The 18,202-nt window shown below is 40.0% G+C and overlaps 2 protein-coding genes and 1 pseudogene across 2 annotated transcripts; 2 read left to right on the top strand and 1 right to left on the bottom strand.

The window, feature by feature from the left end:
• Positions 1-269: 269 nt before the first annotated feature.
• On the bottom strand, positions 270-1,614 carry LOC112744614 (receptor-like protein kinase ANXUR2; annotated as a pseudogene).
• A 5,073-nt stretch (positions 1,615-6,687) lies between these two features.
• LOC140178779 (uncharacterized) lies at positions 6,688-9,009 on the top strand. Its single transcript, XM_072216033.1, has 2 exons — positions 6,688-7,679; positions 7,785-9,009. Exons 1-2 carry the CDS (start codon positions 6,688-6,690, stop codon positions 9,007-9,009), a joined length of 2,217 nt encoding a protein of 738 aa, XP_072072134.1.
• A 5,416-nt stretch (positions 9,010-14,425) lies between these two features.
• LOC112740696 (F-box/kelch-repeat protein At3g23880-like) lies at positions 14,426-16,330 on the top strand. Its single transcript, XM_025789292.3, has 2 exons — positions 14,426-15,801; positions 16,056-16,330. The coding sequence occupies exons 1-2, from the start codon at positions 14,580-14,582 to the stop codon at positions 16,109-16,111; spliced, it is 1,278 nt and encodes a 425-aa protein (XP_025645077.1). The 5' UTR covers positions 14,426-14,579; the 3' UTR covers positions 16,112-16,330.
• The last annotated feature ends 1,872 nt before the right edge of the window (positions 16,331-18,202 follow it).

Genomic DNA, 18,202 nt, shown 5'->3' with positions numbered 1-18,202 from the left:
TTATGTATGGCTTTCAACTTTATTTTATTCAGGTGCTTCCGAGTATATTTACTATGCGATGGTCTCTCGAGTTTTATTTAATAGTGCGGTACTTTTAATATAAATCACTGTATAATTGCAATTATAAGTTCACAAACGAACGTGGATTAGTCATTGAATTAAGTCCTGATTAAACCTATTCTAAACACAACTTTAATTTGCTTTGATTTCTGGGATATTGATTGCAGGATCAAAATGCAGGTTAACATTTTAAAGCGAAAGTTAACGTGTACTAGCAATAAGTTCCTCTTATTCTTTCTTTTCTTAATCTATTTGAGATGTTATATATTGCTCGATAGATCACCACGAATCATGTGTAACATGATATGCCTCATTTAGTGCAAACCTATGTGAGAACTATACATATTGTGTTTTTAGAACCAGAAGAACGAAAAGAAAACAGAGCATCCATAAAAACTATTGATTAGATGAGTAGAAAAAGATCCAGCACTATCTGGGTAGTGATTCATGATCATTATATCGCTCTCGACAATAACAAGGGGTAGTGGATGATAAGGTATAGCGACCAACATTCCTTATAATATCAGCTTGTTGCTGCAATGAGAGAGCATGCTCAAGCAATACCTCTACTTCCCCCATTGTTGGTCGCTTATCTGCTTCGTACTCCAAGCAACTTTGTATGACACTAGTGAATACTTGCCAACATTCTGGCGCAATCTTTCCTTTCAGAATTGGATCCATTGTCTCCTCAAGACTGTGCTCTTCCTATTGAATTAAGTAGTTTAACACATTATGGCCTACCATGTGTAGTAGAACCAAACCAAAGGAGTAAACATCACATTTATCAGTAACAATACCGTGTATAGCATACTCCGGAGCCATCAATGCAGATGTACCTACAATCATATCTACTTTGATTTGCTTTGGCTTCAATGTAGAGAGCCCTCCCTGCAATGATATCCCAAAATTTGTAAGTTTGGGCATCATATTCTTATCCAAAAGAATATTACTTGGATTTATATCAGGATGAATGATAGCAAGCTTGGCTCCTGAGTGAAGGTAGTGTAGAGCACGTGCTACTCCAATGCAGATGTCTAGTCTTTTCTTCCATGAAAGTGGTTGGTTATTCCTATTCCTATCTCTCAAGTAATCACCAAGTGATCCATTGGCCATGTACTCATACTCAATTTCCTTCTTGAATTCAAGTGAACCTTGGATGGGGTATTGAGGCACCATCACCTTCAATGTAATGGTATGATCAGTTGCAGCATCATTATGTTTGAGACAACCTTTGTATACCTTATCACCAAAGGGTGACCACCCAATTACTAGTTTATCGTCAAAGTTGTTGGTTGATTTTCTAAGATCTTCAAAGGAAAATCGATGGCATAGCTCTTCTATTACTGTCGAATAATTTTTCTCCTTCTTTGAATCACCAAAGCATAAACATTTGAGGACCATTATTCCAATCTGAGACACTAGACAGATAGATGAGATTAACGATTATTTCTATTCTGATCTATTGGGACTCTCACATTCCGCTTTGTGAAATCAGTGATAGAAATAATGGGGGAAATATACAGATACTTATCAAATAATCACTAGTTTGGTTCTCTGTACCCACCTACTCTGCTGCTTCGATTCATATGTTTTCATTATAATTGCATCTCTTTTTCTTCGCGTAACGCGTTCCACAAAGTCAACAAATGGAAATGGAAACGGAATTTGCCTGGAACGTATGCTTTCTTATATTTACATTTTAAGGTCTTTTCTGTTGCTATCAAATCCTCATGGTTAAAGAATTAAAGTCAAAATGACCATACCATATGGAAACATAAACAGCTTAAACCTAACAGGCTCTCAATGCACAAGATAAGAGAAAATTAGTGGGACAAAATGGTATTTTTGTAGTAGCTGTTGCTATTGGAAACGAAATTAGATGCTTGCAATCTGAAGGCTATGTAGGAGCTGAAACACTATATTCATGTCAAATTTTACTTGATTAGATTGCAATGAAATTAGCATTGGTTCTGCAGCCGGGATAACCAGATAACAATGAGCCCACCATTTTTGTAATGAAAAATTGATAATTGTGTTGTATGTATTTGAGAAGGGAATGGATTCATTCCTATTCTCTCCATTTTTTTCTTTAATTATTTTGTAAAATATAATCTCTAATCAATAATTATATATTTTTTAAGTAAGACAAAAAATATTAAATAATAAAAAATTACCATTGACAAAATAGTTAAAAAAATTGAATGAATCTATTTTTAGGGCAAAAAACTAGAATAAGCCAAGAGAAGTTGCAAATTACCTAAATAAGCCAAAGTGAAATTCGTTTCAGCAATGAGCCAAACTAATATTTATATAATTCGAAGCAATGTGGTTCGAACTCGAATCATTAATAATTCAAACCAGCTTGGTTCGAATTACACACAAATACACGCACACACATAATTCGAACCAGCTTGGTTCGAATTACACACAAACACACGCACACACTAATTCGAACCAGCTTGGTTCGAATTACACACACAATAATTTATGGTATAATTCGAATTATGCTGTTAAAAAATTAATAATTTATTAAAAAAAATTTATTAAAAAATTAATAATTTAAAAATTAAAAAATATATATATTTTTATTTCATACGTTAAAAAAAACTAACAAAATATTTAATTACGATACTTCTTTAAAATATTAATGAGCTATCAATTCGAATTCCATACAATACTTTTCTGTCCATTTTTAATAGTTCATGAATATTTTTTAATAAATTTTTTTAATAAATTTTTTTAAATTATACTACAAAAAATATTTTATCCTATGCAAAACAATTTTAAAAAAATGGCTTAAAAAATGTTAGGAGTACTGTAAAAATTTGTAATGTTATAATAACTTAGGTAAATACATGCATGTACTCAAATTTTAAATAAAATACTCTACATAGTCAATAATAATTTAGAAATGAAAGAAAATATTTTATTCCATACAAAATAATTAAAAAATATATTTTATTCTATACAAAATAATTTTAAAAAATGGCTTAAAAGATGTTATGGGTACTATAAAAGTTTGTAATATTCTAGTGATTTAGGTAAATATATGATAAAAATATTTTTTCTTTAATTTCTAAATTATTAGTGACTATGTGGAGTATTTCTTTAATGTCTTAAGTTATTAGGACATTACAAATTTTTATAGTATTTCTAACATCTTTTAAGCCATTTTTTAAATTATTTTGCATAGAATAAAATATTTTTTTATGGTATAATTTAAATAAATTTATTAAAAAATATTCATGATAATTTTTTAATAAAATTATTTAAATTATATGGTGAGATATTACATGATTCGAATTACGCATAGCGAAGTTCGAATTACTCTGATTCAAATTATATGGTAAGTAATTAGAATTCTATACAATACTCTTCTGCCCATTCTTGATAGCTCATGAATATTTTTTAATAAATTTATTTAAATTATACCACAAAAAAATATTTTATTCTATGCAAAATAATTTAAAAAATGGCTTAAAAGATGTTAGAAGTACTATAAAAATTTGTAATGTCCTAATGACTTATGACATTAAAGAAATATTCCACATAGTCACTAATAATTTAGAAATTAAAGAAAAAATATTTTTATCATGTATTTACCTAAATCACTAGAATATTACAAACTTTTATAGTACTCATAACATCTTTTAAGCCATTTTTTAAAATTATTTTGTATAGGATAAAATATATTTTTTAATTATTTTGTATGGAATAAAATATTTTCTTTCATTTCTAAATTATTATTGACTATGTAGAGTATTTTATTTAAAATTTGAGTACATGCATGTATTTACCTAAGTTATTATAACATTACAAATTTTTATAGTACTCCTAACATTTTTTAAGCCATTTTTTTAAAATTGTTTTGCATAGGATAAAATATTTTTTGTAGTATAATTTAAAAAAATTTATTAAAAAATATTCATGAACTATTAAAAATGGATAGAAAAGTATTGTATGGAATTCGAATTGATAGCTCATTAATATTTTAAAGAAGTATCGTAATTAAATATTTTGTTAGTTTTTTTTAACGTATGAAACAAAAAAATATATTTTTTTATTTTTAAATTATTAATTTTTTTAATAATTTTTTTAATAAATTATTAATTTTTTAACAGCATAATTCGAATTATACCATAAATTATTTAGGTGTGTGTAATTCGAACCAAGCTGGTTCGAATTATGTGTGTGCGTGTATTTGTGTGTAATTCGAACCAAGCTGGTTCGAATTATTAATGATTCGAGTTCGAACCACATTGGTTCGAATTATATAAATATATGGCTTGGCTCATTGCTGAAACGAATTTCACTTTGGCTTATTTAGGTAATTTGCAACTTCTCTTGGCTTATTTTAGTTTTTTGCCCCTATTTTTATTTAAAAAAATTTATTATTATTAAAAATTTTCTAATGACTTAACGAAAGAGATTGAACCAAATAAATAATTTTGATAGTTATAAAAATGCTTTTTTTTTAATCCTAATTTCTCTCCGCATTTACTTTCGTTTAGGTTAAAAAGTAAAAACACTTTCCAAGACTAAATTCCACTAGTAACACGTCTTTCATGTATATTTTTTTTTCCATTATATTTAATTTTAGAGTTTTATTTTCTATTTTTTTAATGGACAAAGTAAATAACTAAATGTTTAACTATCCTTAAATTAAAATAATAAAATTCATGTTACGGATCCGACCCACGGATCCCGCATACCCGGTTATCCGGGGACGACCCGCCTCAACACGAAGGCCCAAACACCGGCCCTCCAAAACCTCTAATCCAAATATCTCTCTCTTATCTTAACCAAATAAGATAAGATAAGATATTCATCTATAAATAAGAGGACCCAGGTCCCCCCAGGTATTCATTCATTCCACACACTTTCTACCTCTTAGATCCATTCTGACTTGGGCGTCGGAGTGTCTTTGCAGGTACCACCCCCCCATCGTTCCAGTCAAGCGACCCGGCTCCAGTTCCGTCCGCGGGTTCCCGATCCACCCTTCAAACCGTACCAGAGACTTCTCGTACATTGGCGCCGTCTGTGGGGAACCTGCGCCAGCTGGACCCAATGGGGGACGTCCTGGAGGAAACCCCCTCAAGCCAGGATGACTCTCAACCAATTAACCCAACCCCCGAGCACCGTGAAGTAACGAACCAAGCGAGAATAGCAAGCACTATTCAAAACGCGAACGATCACGACATCACGGACCGACGACATCCTGAAAAAGCCAGCGACAAAGCAGCGCAGATCATCCAGGATCTCTGCCTCCGAGTCCAAGAACTTGAAGGCAAGATAACTGATAAAGGAAAACACAACAACGAGCACGGAAGCCATGCAACCTCCAGATCAAGATCTCGCCGCGGAAGGTCGCCAACCCGACGACACGACAGAAGAGACGGTCGCAGCTCAACACGCGATCATAGACACGAGAAATCGCCAGAACGGCGATACAACAAGAAACATAACCGCAGCGCTTCTCAAGATCTGAGTTATCAACACTACTCAGACGAAGATCGGAGAGACCGAAACACCAAACGCACGAGAAACGACCATATAATAATGGGAGCTACACCCTTCACAGAAAGAATCCTGAGGGCAAAACTCCCCAAAGGCTTCGACAAACCTACCGATATGAAATACGATGGAACTAAGGATCCCCAAGAACACCTAACGGCTTTTGAGGCCAGAATGAACCTAGAAGGAGCGGCCGACGCGGTCCGATGCAGAGCCTTCCCGGTAACCCTCGCCGGGCCAGCGATCAAATAGTTCAACGCCCTCCCGAACGGATCCATAGCCAGCTTCCACGATATTACACGAAAGTTCATGGCCCAGTTCACTACTAGGATCACCAAAGCCAAACACCCCATCAGCTTACTAGGGGTCACGCAAAAACAAGAAGAATCCACAAGAAAATACCTCGACCGCTTCAACGACGAATGCCTAACGGTCGACGGACTCACGGATTCCGTCGCAAGCCTTTGCCTGACCAATGGGCTAATGAACGAAGATTTTCGCAAACACCTCACCACCAAACCGGTATGGACCATGCATGAGATCCAGAACGTCGCCAAAGATTACATCAACGACGAAGAAGTCAGCCAGGTCGTTGCTGCCAACAAACGGCAGCACGGCAACGCCCAGCGCGGCAACTCGGCTTCTCACCAAAACCCAACACTCAAAGAGAATCAACGGGACCACCCCAGGCCGACCAGCCGACCACCGAGAATAGGCAAATTCTCAAACTACACGCCCCTGACAGCACCAATCACCGACGTATACCACCAAATAGCAGATCGAGGCATCATTCCGAAAGCACGGCAACTCAAAGAAAGGACAGGAGGCAACAAGACCCTTTACTGCGAATACCACCGAGGTTACGGTCACAGAACACAAGATTGTTTCGACCTTAAAGACACCATTGAACAAGCCATACGAGACGGCAAACTCCCAGAATTCGCCAAAATCATCAGAGAACCGAGACGCGCGGAGAGAGACAGGTCGTCGGAGAGGGAAGGACGTAACCCGAGAACCCAAAAGCAACCCTCGAGGGAAAGCCCAGAGGAAGATCCAACCATCATAGTAAACGTCATCACAGGCAAAGACGTATCAAGCAAGTCAAAACTAACAATGAAGAAAGACCTCAAGATAATGGCTGTAAGGAACCAAGTCCCAATCTCCGCGGCCGACAATACGATAACGTTCTTACCAGAGGACTGCCAACACGGCACCTCAGCTGAGGACGCCCCTTTCGTCATCTCCGCTAGAATCGGAACAGGACTCGTACGAAGAATACTGGTAGACACCGGGGCAGACTCAAACATCCTTTTTCGGGGAGCCTTCGATAAACTCGGACTCCGTAACGACAACCTCCAAACACACCGCCACGGCGTCACGAGACTCGGAGACAACTTCCTCAAACCAGACGGCTCAATCACACTTCCCATCACCATAGGAACGAGCAGCCAAAAAAAGATAATTCTATCTGAATTCGTAGTCCTAAAAGACTCCACAGCCTATAACGTGATTCTCGGAAGGAAAACAATCAACGACTTCTCCGCAGTTATCTTTACCAAATACCTCCTCATGAAATTCAGAACCGACGACGGCTCCGTCGGCACCATCCACGGAGACCGAGAAGTCGCAGCCGAATGCGACAACACCAGCCTAGCCCTAAGGAAGAAATCACGAGATGCGGCCGGTGTATTCCTAGCCGATCTGGATGCCCGACAAGACGGCCAACCCAGGCCAGAACCAGAAGGGGATATGGAAAAATTACAAATAGGGCCAACCAAGGATGAGTACACCTTCATTAACAGGAACCTCCCATACGACCTCAAAGAGGAGCTCTCTCAACTCCTGAAACAAAATAGGGACCTGTTTGCATTCACACCGGCCGACATGCCGGGAATAAGCCCCGACCTAATGTCTCACCGTCTGGCCGTGGATCCCAAAGCTAAACCAATAGCACAAAGGAGAAGAAAAATGTCACCGGACCGAGCCACCGAGGTCAAAAAACAAGTTAAAGCCCTACTCGAGGCCAACTTTATCCGAGAACTCCCCTACACGACTTGGCTAGCCAACGTCGTACTGGTGAAAAAACCTAATGGGAAATGGCGAATGTGCGTCGACTACACGGACCTCAACAAAGCTTGCCCGAAAGACGCCTTCCCCCTACCAAACATCGACGGATTGGTAGACGCCGCATCCAGTCACCGATACCTCAGCTTCATGGACGCATACTCCGGATACAACCAGATTCCGATGCACCGACCAGACGAAGAGAAAACAGCGTTCATCACCCCAGACGGGACGTACTGCTACACAGTAATGCCCTTCGGCCTAAAAAATGCTGGAGCAACCTACCAAAGACTGGTTAACAAGATATTCCGAGACTTATCCGGTAACAAATTAGAAGTTTACATAGACGACATGCTCGCCAAAACCGAATCCGGCGAACAACTAACCGACGACCTCAAAGTCATAATGAACACCCTACGAAAGCACCAAATGCGACTCAACCCGGCAAAATGTGCCTTCGGAATGGAGGCAGGGAAGTTCCTCGGCTTCATGATCACGCAACGCGGAGTTGAAGCAAACCCAGAGAAATGTCGCGCCGTCCTCGAAATGACGAGCCCCAAAAACCTCAAAGACATCCAAAGGCTTACCGGTCGACTAACGGCACTGTCACGCTTTCTCGGGGCTTCAGCCCAAAAAGCGACCCCCTTCTTCAAACTAATGAAAAAAGAAGCCCCCTTCAAGTGGGAGACGGAATGTGAAGAAGCATTCCAACACTTCAAGAGGGTCCTAGCGGAACCACCAATCCTCGCCAAACCCCAGACAGGGGAAACACTTTACTTATACCTCTCCATAACGGAAGAGGCACTCGCAGCAGCACTCGTCCGTGAAAACGAGAAAAAGGAACAAAAACCCATATACTTCATAAGCAAAGTCCTACAGGACGCGGAAGCCCGCTACTCACGCTTAGAAAAGCTAGCTTTCACACTCCTTACAGCCTCCCGACGCCTACGACAATACTTCCAAGCTCACCCCATAACGGTTCGAACCGACCAAGCGGTCAAACAGGTGTTGCAGAAACCCGACCTAGCCGGAAGAATGCTAGCGTGGTCCATCGAACTATCTCAATTCCAGATCAAATTCGAACCCCAGAATGCGATCAAAGCACAAGCTATGGCCGACTTCATCGCCGAGATGACCCCGGGAAAGCTCACCCCCGATTCATGGAAACTACATGTCGACGGCTCATCAAACTCCACCTATGGAGGCGCCGGAGTCATACTCGAAAATCAAGACGGAATCACGATCGAACAATCGGTACGATACGAATTCCCGGTATCAAACAACCAAGCAGAATACGAGGCCCTCTTGGCAGGCCTTTCCTTAGCCCAGGAAGTCGGAGCAAAGGTCCTAGAAGTGAATACCGATTCATAAGTAGTCAGTTCCCAAATTAACGGAGACTACCAAACACGAGACCCCCTACTCCAACAATACCTCGCCAAGGTAAACGAACTAAGAGAAGGATTCGAACACGTCACCATACGGCACGAAATGCCAGAGCAGATCTACTCTCCAAGCTAGCCAGTACCAAACCCGGACACGGCAACAAATCGTTAATCCAGGAAGTCGTTAAGACACCTTCCGTGTCAACAACAACCAGCGCTCACCTGACAATCTCAAACCAGGGATCTTGGACCTACCCGATCCTGCAATACCTCCTCGATGGAACACTGCCACCAGATCACAAAGAAGAAAAGCGAATAAAAAGGGAAGCCGCCAACTATACCATTGTCGCAGGACAGCTGTACAAACGCGGATTCTCGCAACCCTTGCTCAAATGCATAGAACCCGAGAATACGGAGTACATACTCCGTGAAATCCACGAAGGCTGCTGCGGTCACCACGTCGGAGGCAAGACTTTAGCCCGAAAAGTCATCAGAGCAGGCTACTTCTGGCCTACGGTTATCCGAGATTCCATACAAATAGTTAAAAACTGCGACAAATGCCAAAGGCACGCCAATATCCACCAAGCCGCACCGCACCAGCTCAGCACCATATCGGCAGAACGGTCGTTCGGCACTTGGGGCATCGACCTCGTCGGACCTTTCCCAACGGCACCCGGCCAGCTTAGATACCTCATCGTCGCCATAGACTACTACACTAAATGGATCGAAGCCGAACCCCTGTCCTCCATAACGGCAACCCAATGCCGAAAATTCCTCTGGCGTCAGATCATCACCCGATTCGGGATCCCCGAGATCGTTATCTCGGACAACGGAACCCAATTTACCGACAAAAAATTCAGAGAATTTTTAGAGGGGCTACATGTATCCCACCGTTTCAACTCGGTAGAACACCCTCAGACAAACGGACAGGTGGAATCCGCGAACAAAATAATCGTCAAAGGACTTAAAAAGCGGCTCGACGAAGCCAAAGGACTATGGGCCGACGAGCTCGGATCGGTCCTATGGTCATACCGAACCACACCCCAAACAACAACGGGAGAAACACCTTTCCGACTAACATACGGCGTTGAGGCGGTCATCCCGGTAGAAATCGGAGACCCAAGCCCCAGAAAAACGGTCGGAGGTAACGACGAGGAAGCAGAACGAGACCTCATTGACGAAACAAGAAGCATAACCCATCTCAGAGAGCTAGCCCTAAAGCAAAGAATCAGCCTGAGATACAATCACGGAGTCATCCGGCGAGAATTCGCGGCCAACGACCTCGTTTTACGACGAAACGACATCGGTCCCCCGACCCCAGGAGAAGGGAAGCTCACCCCCAACTGGGAAGGACCATACAGAATCAAGGCCGTAATCGGAAAAGGAGCGTACAAACTCGAACGGCTCAGCGGCGACGAAGTCCCGAGAACATGGAACGCCGCCAACTTGCGACGATACTACGCCTAGACCAACCCACAAGGTCGCACCCTTGCCCTCATCTCTGTTTTTGTACTTCTCCTACCAGTATACAAATTCTAAGTGTTTTTATTTCATCTAAGTTTTAAACTCGGGTACTCTTTCCCGCCACCAACGGAGGGTTTTAACGAGGCCCAACCATCAATAAAAATTCCATTAAAACAGCTATTTATATTTTCCTAAACGTCCCAAAAAACGGAACGAAAACACGGCCATAACTGGGGAACTGATCACCCCCCAGGTCCAAAATACGCGGATATCCATGAAAAAACCCCGACCAAACGACGGTCTGAGGGAGCAAAATAGCCTAAAACGGAATACATGATAGGCCCGGACGGCCCAAAAACAACAAACGGAACATACGAAAGGCCCGAATGGCCGATAAGTACCATTAAAACAAAAATAAAGTGTTCCAAAATCAAAATACACGGCCCCCGGCCATCCGAAAATATCCAAAAGCACAGTTCAAAGAAAAAATCCAAAGAGATAAAAGTAAAAGCTACTCGAGGTCAACGATCTGGCCATCGCGAACAGTCTTGAAGGCCCCCATCACGGACACATCCACACCAGGAGCCAGCACTGAAGCTTGAGCCCTCATCGTTTCCTCGGTAGCCGCAATTGCGTCCTTCGCATCAGCTAGTAACTCCGTCTTCTCCCTCCTCAAGGCAGCAACCTCGGCCTTTAGAGCCTCCGACTCGGCGAGAAGCATGGCAGCCTGAGAACCTACATCAGAAGCCCGCTGCCGCTCCTCTGCCAGCTGAGAAAGAAGCGAAGTTTCAACCTCGGCAAGTCGAAGAATCTCTGACCCGGCCTCCTCAGAAGACTTCACAGCCCTCTCCCTCGCAGCTTCGGCAGCCTCAAGTTCCCCCTTCAACTTGGCTACCTCAGCATGAGAATGACGAAGCTTCTTGTCCAGCAAACCGACCTGAGCCATCACAGGCTCAGCCTTCCGAACAACAACGGCAGACCGGAGGAGAGCACGATACACCGACTTGGCCTGGAACGAAACATCGCAGCCATCAAAAAATGGCTCCGTTCCAGGCATCAAGTGTTGATCAATAAACCCCGGAGCATCGAAGCGTCGATCCATCACGCTGGGCACAAGACCTTCATCCTCAAAAGTCTCACTGCTCGGGTCCTCAGGCCTCTTTCTCTTCCGAGAAGCCTCAGCAGCCGTCACCACGACGACTTCAGGAGAGTTCGCAGGGCCAGGGGAAACTTGAGTATCGGCCCGCGCACCTGAGGAAATCACCTCCTGGGAAACCGGCTGCGACTCCACGGCAGGATTAGAAACGGGAGTAGCCGGGGACGACGACCCCTCCTCCTGGGCCATCGCCGCCTTCAGACGCGCCAAGGATGTCAAGCCACCAACCATCTCAACTGCAAACAATACAAAAAAATTCCCAAGTTACAAAAACGGGAAACAAAACATAAAAACCAAAGAAAAAACAGACACACACCAACATATGACCGACAAGCAACCGGATCACCCATCACATCCCGGGGATTAAGAGGACGCTCTCCAAACAACTGCCACAGAACGAGAGCAATATCCCGCTCCTCCGAGGACAGGAACTCTTTCGAAACCCAAGTAAAAACCGACGGTCCCGCCTTAAAATTCCAGTAAGTGGGGAACCGACGATCACCCTCCAACGTCAACCAAAAGGGATGATGTCCCCCCGCGGGACGAACCTTAAAATAACCACTCTTGAAACCGTGGAAGGAGTCTTCATACAAACCGAAAATCCGACGATGGGGCTGAGCTCGGAAAGACACATACCCCTTTTTATGCTTCCCCTCCTTAGTCGGAAGAGTGCACAAGAAAAGGAAAAGAAAAACGTTTACTGAGGCAGGTAACTCTAAATAATCACAAACAAGCTCAAAAGACCGTATTGCCGCCCAGCTGTTCGGATGTAGCTGGGACGGCGCCACGGAGCACCGATTCAACAATTGCTGAACAAAAGGAGAAAAGGGAAGCCGAACACCAAGCCGGGTGAACATCGCCTCATACACCCACATCCAATCCGGCACTGTCGGGGAGTCGAGATTGGTATAGCAAACCCTCTCGTCAACCCCAGAGAGGGCAAGCTCGTAGTGGCGTTCGGCATCGCCACCCCCACAAACAGCCCCTTCATCACGGAGCCGTTGGAGGTCCGCCTCCGTCATCCGCGACGGTGTCCCCCAAACATCACTGGTGACCCAAGAAAAAAGGTCAGGGACACCCCCCGCCGGGGCCACCGGAGCCCTCACACCCTCCATCCGTCGGCGAGCCATACCTAAAATATCGACGAGCACCACCGTCAGCCAAACCTCACGGCAGAAAACGACGGCGGGTAAAAAACCAAAAAATACCGCCACCGCACACCACCAATTATACGGTGGCACTCGCCCCAACCCTTTTCTAGGAAACCAACAGAACTATCTAAACCACCATACAAACACCACAAAACTACTCTAAAACAGCTACACTTAGCAAAAACAAAAACAAAATGCTGCAGAAAATAAAGCAGAAGAAAGCAAAAAGAAACAAGAGAGATGCTAACCTGATAAATCGAAGGAAGACAACCCCAAGGAAAGACGCCGCAAAAGAAATCCAACCGAAACCACAGAAAGCGAAAATGGAGAAGGGAAAATGCTGTAACTAGAAAGAGAAGCAATAGAGAAGTAAAAGCAGAACGAGGGAACTAAAGGAGGAAAACCAAAACGGTTTTGAAAGAAATACAACGACGAAAATACCCTTAGGAAAGCAAAACAAACGCAAGGGCAAAAAAGAAAAAGCACAACCTGCAATAAATACCCCTCGAAAAAAGGTAACGCCTCGAAGAACGCAACAGACGCGACCGATACGGAAGAGTCACGTCAGACCTAAACGGTCAGACGAATCTTCCACAAACACGGAGACCGAGGCACCGACCTCATCTCAAAGAAACCAGACGGGCACCCGAGAAAAATCGAGCCCATGACAAACGTCTCCCAGCGACAGACCGACCTCGCTCGCTCTCCCGCTGCGGGGGCAACTGTTACGGATCCGACCCACGGATCCCGCATACCCGGTTACCCGGGGACGACCCGCCTCAACACGAAGGCCCAAACACCGGCCCTACAAAACCTCTAACCCAAATATCTCTCTCTCATCTTAACCAAATAAGATAAGATAAGATATTCATCTATAAATAAGAGGACCCAGGTCCCCCCCCAGGTATTCATTCATTCCACACACTTTCTACCTCTTAGATCCATTCTGACTTGGGTGTCGGAGTGTCTTTGCAGGTACCACCCCCATCGTTCCAGTCAAGCGACCCGGCTCCAGTTCCGTCCGCGGGTTCCCGATCCACCCTTCAAACCGTACCAGAAACTTCTCGTACAATTCATATACAATAAAAATTACAAATTTAATAATAATAAAATTTTCATTTTATTACTTTACCAATTTTTTCATTATATATTCTCTCAAGATTTTTTTCGCTTAGCATCAAACCAAAAGTACTTTCAAGATTTTTTTCAAGTACATTTTTTTCTATTTACATTAATTTTAGAGCATTATTTTTTATATTGTTTATAGTCAATTATGAGTTTTACTTTAATTCTAAATTTTTTTTCTTTTCCTATTCCCATCACAATTATAATAAATTTTTTTAGTTATACGTAATTGCAATAAGAATGTCTTGCCTTTGTATAATTATGAATATAGTTTAGAAGCTTTTTAAGATAAAAAAAAAAAACCATACAAGTTTTATTTTTTAATGTCTTTTATGTTACTTAATTAAAAAATAATTTTTTTATCCAGATAAAAGTAAAATGTTTTTAATATTTTAAAAAAAAAACTAAATATGATCTAAATAGTAAAGAACTTTTTAAATAATTTTTTTTAAAATAAAAAAATATTTTTTTTCCAATATCCAATTCAGAACTGACTCTTCCCTTTCCTTGGTCCTCTGTTTTCAACGTAATTTCAAATCCCGGGAATGAGGGAATTGCTATATGAATTGGGAAAAGCACAGCCTTCCATTTCAATTTCCAAGCATGGATAAGTAGAAGCAGCAGAAGCACACAACAGGGAACAAACCAAAACAGCAATCGATCATGGAGAAGAAGAAGAAGCAACAGCAGAATGAGAATCACAAGAGCAAGAGCATTAACGACACTCTCCCTCTTGAGCTGATTCACAGAATCTTACTTAGGGTTCCGCTCAAACAACTCGGTCGCCTCAAGTGCGTTTCGAAGCTTTGGAACACTCTCATTTCCGATCCACACTTTGCGGAATCGCATCTTCACCTCTCTGCCGCACCCACCCATGTATGCCTCTTCATAAGTTTCAACTCCAAGGCTTGCTCCGTTGACATTGACGCAGCATTTCACGAATACAATTGTGCTACTGTAGTAAAAGAGGTATCTCTCCCTTTCAAGATGAAAACACATTATGATTTTGAAGTTATGTGCTCCTGCAGAGGGCTTGTTCTCTTACACCGAGCCCCGCATTTTTTTGTCGTATGGAATCCAGTGACTGGATCCAGCAAAAGAGTATCCTACTCTCACATTGTTTCTCGTAGTCCTCGCAAGTGGTTTATGTTTCCCTATAGTGCGATTTTGTATGGATTTGGTTACGATGCCTCACAGGATGACTACTTAGTTGTTGTAGCTTCTCGGGATAAGAATGGCCAAGACCACTTTGATTGCTTGTCTTTGAGAACCAATTCATCGACTAATCTTGATTTTGGACTCTCCAATCCCTTGGGTAGGAGCAGCTGGGAATCTCGTGGGTTCTTTTTGAATGGCGCTATTCATTGGTCGTCCCGCACTCTTGGAGTTAGTGAGTATAGTATTCTTATATTTGATTTGAAGGAAAGAAGTTTCTCAACCATATCTATGCCTGAACAAGTGATGGGTTATCTCAATTCCACTCATCTCGTCCTACTAGGAGGGTGTCTGGCCTTGTATTCTTATGATCGCGATAAAACTAACATATGGGTGATGAAAGAATACAAAGTGCATTCATCTTGGACTTTCTATCAGATTTCTGGTGGTGGTGAACAGTCTGCGCCTCTATGCTTATCCAATGGTAGTGACATTGTTGCACTAGATTCTAGTCTGAAATTTATAGATAGCTACTTAAGGTTTGCCAAATCTAATGTCAGAGGAGAGCTCCTCCAACTCAAATGTTTTGATTATCGTCATCTGGGACATTTTAGAGCTCCTTCTCATCGGCGGTTTAAGGACGGCACAAGCTACATTTTATACACAGAGAGTCTCGTGCCAGTCCCTAGTGAGATTAAAGATAAGGATAAGAATAAGAAGAAGAAAAATGGTATGTGACTATTCTCCTAAGGATTGCACTATGTTATTCCTCATAGTTTTCATTGCTTTGTGATTAATTTAAAATACCTAGCAAGATGCATTATGCATCAAGTTGCAATCAGATGCGGGGTTTGGCTGTTTGAATTTTTCGATGCTTATGGAATAATTGATCACTGTCTTGGTTCCTGAAGCCTATTCTTGTGGTGAGGGGGTTTTAAATTATTTCTTTTTTCATGTCTAAGGCGGTGCTTATCTTTTCTACAGGCCATCAGAATCAGAAGAACGATGTCAAACAAGGAAAGAGAACTAGGAGCGAATGACTCAACAGAGACACTTAGTTATGTTGTAAATAAAGTGTTGGCAAGTTCAGCTAGAAGAAGCTTCTAGAGAATTTTGTTTTATTTTGCTTTTGCATCAAAGTATGATTTCCCTTCCAAGTTCCAACTATGAATGTGAAATATTGGAACATTTGAAAGTACAGATAGAGTTTCCTCTAGTTAAATTCAATCTCTTATATTATCTGCTTTATCTTTATTCAATATTGTCTTGGTAGAGTTATCATGTCTACACGAAATGTCACATATCAGTATGAGAGATTTAACATGTAAACTAATGGTTAATTGAATAGTAAGTATTTCAGTATTTTGTTGGGATTACAGTTGGGATATTTGTGCTTGCCACTTGAATTCTTCACTATTCATAGAGCATGTGCTCCTAGGTCTTTCTTTCATGGTAGGTTAATTGAACCACGTTAAATTTTCTATTTTCAACTTATTTTTGGTTGTATCTGATAATGAAGCCTTGTAGCATGTTGATATAATTACTATAGTGGTGTAAATTTTACATTTTCTTGTATGGCTTTCAACTTTATTTTATTCAGGTACTCCCTAGTTTATTTAATTTCCATGCTCTCTCAAGTTTTGTTTAAGAAAAAGTATAGGAAACAACTCCTCTACAAGTCAACATAAGTCAATTCTATTTATAATTTAAATTTTATAAATAAATAAAATTTAAAAATCAAAATTCAAAATTTAAAAAAGATTATTTCTACATTTATCCTAATCACATTTATAATACACAATAAAAATAGAAAAACTTAATCCTTTATTATTTATTTAGAAACACTCAAATCAATAAATAAATAAAAATTCAAAAATCAAAATCTAAAATTAAAAAAAAATCCTTTCTACATTTATCCTAATCACATTTATATTACACAATAAAAACCATCCATAAAAAATTTAATCCCTTTCCATTTATTTAAAAACAGTTAAATCTCTCCCTTCACAAATCCGCCATCTCCACGCATTTTTTACACTGTCGCCCACCAACCACTGTTGCGACTTTCGTCGCGCTGTGCGACCTCTTGAATTAGGTTGTTTACTATAATTTTTTAAAATTTTATTTGCTTAGGTTGTTTACTAGAATTTTTTAAAATTTTATTTATAAATTATAACGTATTAATTCGTTGGGTTGTTACTTTTCAATTTTAAGTTATTTGCTTTAGTAGGTTGTTTTGCTTAGATTTTTATTTTTTAAATTTTAAATTATCTGCTTATGTTATTTTAAATAAGTTCACATAATTATTGATTATTGTAGCTCATATTTCTAAACTAATAAATTAAATTTTTTAAAAAAACTAATCTAAATTTATTTTAATTTAAATTTATTCCTAAACTAATTAATAAGTTCACCTCATTATTGTGATTTTTGAAAAAATTAAGTTCTATTTAAACAAATTAAATAAAAAATAAGAGAGTAAGTTCACGTAATAAAAATAATAATTCTATTTAAATAACTAAATTTAAAGATACTTTTATCATCTTTTAAACCAAGAACGAATTAGTTTTATCACTTAAGATTTATAACTAAGTGCGAATTAATTTTGAAGTAATAATATTAATTAATAATTAATTAATTAGTTTTCATGTAATAATAATAATAATTAAAAATTAGTCAATTAGTTTTTGTGTAACAATAATAATTTAGTTTGCATTATATCTTTTAGTTGTTAAGATTTATATTTTAAATTCAAATAAAAATCAATTAGGTTTTAGAAAATAAAAATGCTATTTGTACATCAAAATCAACCACTAAAATCAGTCATTAATGTATTTGTATATAAATACATGTGTGGTTTAATTTATTTTCAATGTATATTTGTATTCTACCATGTATTTTATACTGTGGCTAACTTTGGTGGCTAATTTTGGTGTACACGTAGCATAACTCTTCAGAAAATTCTAGTTATAAGTCAACTATAAAAGTACAAATTAAAGATGCATAGCACCACATCTCCCTTGCTTAGTACAATTAATTACTCCTTTTAAAATTTTTCTATCTTTTTTTGGTGGAGGTTCATACTCACAAAATTGTTGAGATCAATCCTACAGTTGATAGTTTGTGTGTAT

The sequence above is a fragment of the Arachis hypogaea genome, chromosome 14 (genome assembly GCF_003086295.3).
Source record: "Arachis hypogaea cultivar Tifrunner chromosome 14, arahy.Tifrunner.gnm2.J5K5, whole genome shotgun sequence".
NCBI classification, from domain to species: Eukaryota; Viridiplantae; Streptophyta; class Magnoliopsida; order Fabales; family Fabaceae; genus Arachis; species Arachis hypogaea.
The sequence above is the reverse complement of the archived record's forward strand: the minus strand, read 5'-3'. Positions and strand labels throughout refer to the sequence as shown.

What these genes read in the sequence shown, in the direction of transcription:
- LOC140178779 (XM_072216033.1), top strand. Translation starts at nt 6,688, where the DNA reads ATGAAGAAAGACCTCAAGATAATGGCTGTAAGGAACCAAGTCCCAATC. An exon ending in CCTAATGGGAAATGGCGAAT is followed by an intron (nt 7,680 to 7,784) that starts GTGCGTCGACTA and finishes CCGATACCTCAG; the next exon opens with CTTCATGGACGCATACTCCG.
- LOC112740696 (XM_025789292.3), top strand. Translation starts at nt 14,580, where the DNA reads ATGGAGAAGAAGAAGAAGCAACAGCAGAATGAGAATCACAAGAGCAAG. An exon ending in GAATAAGAAGAAGAAAAATG is followed by an intron (nt 15,802 to 16,055) that starts GTATGTGACTAT and finishes TCTTTTCTACAG; the next exon opens with GCCATCAGAATCAGAAGAAC.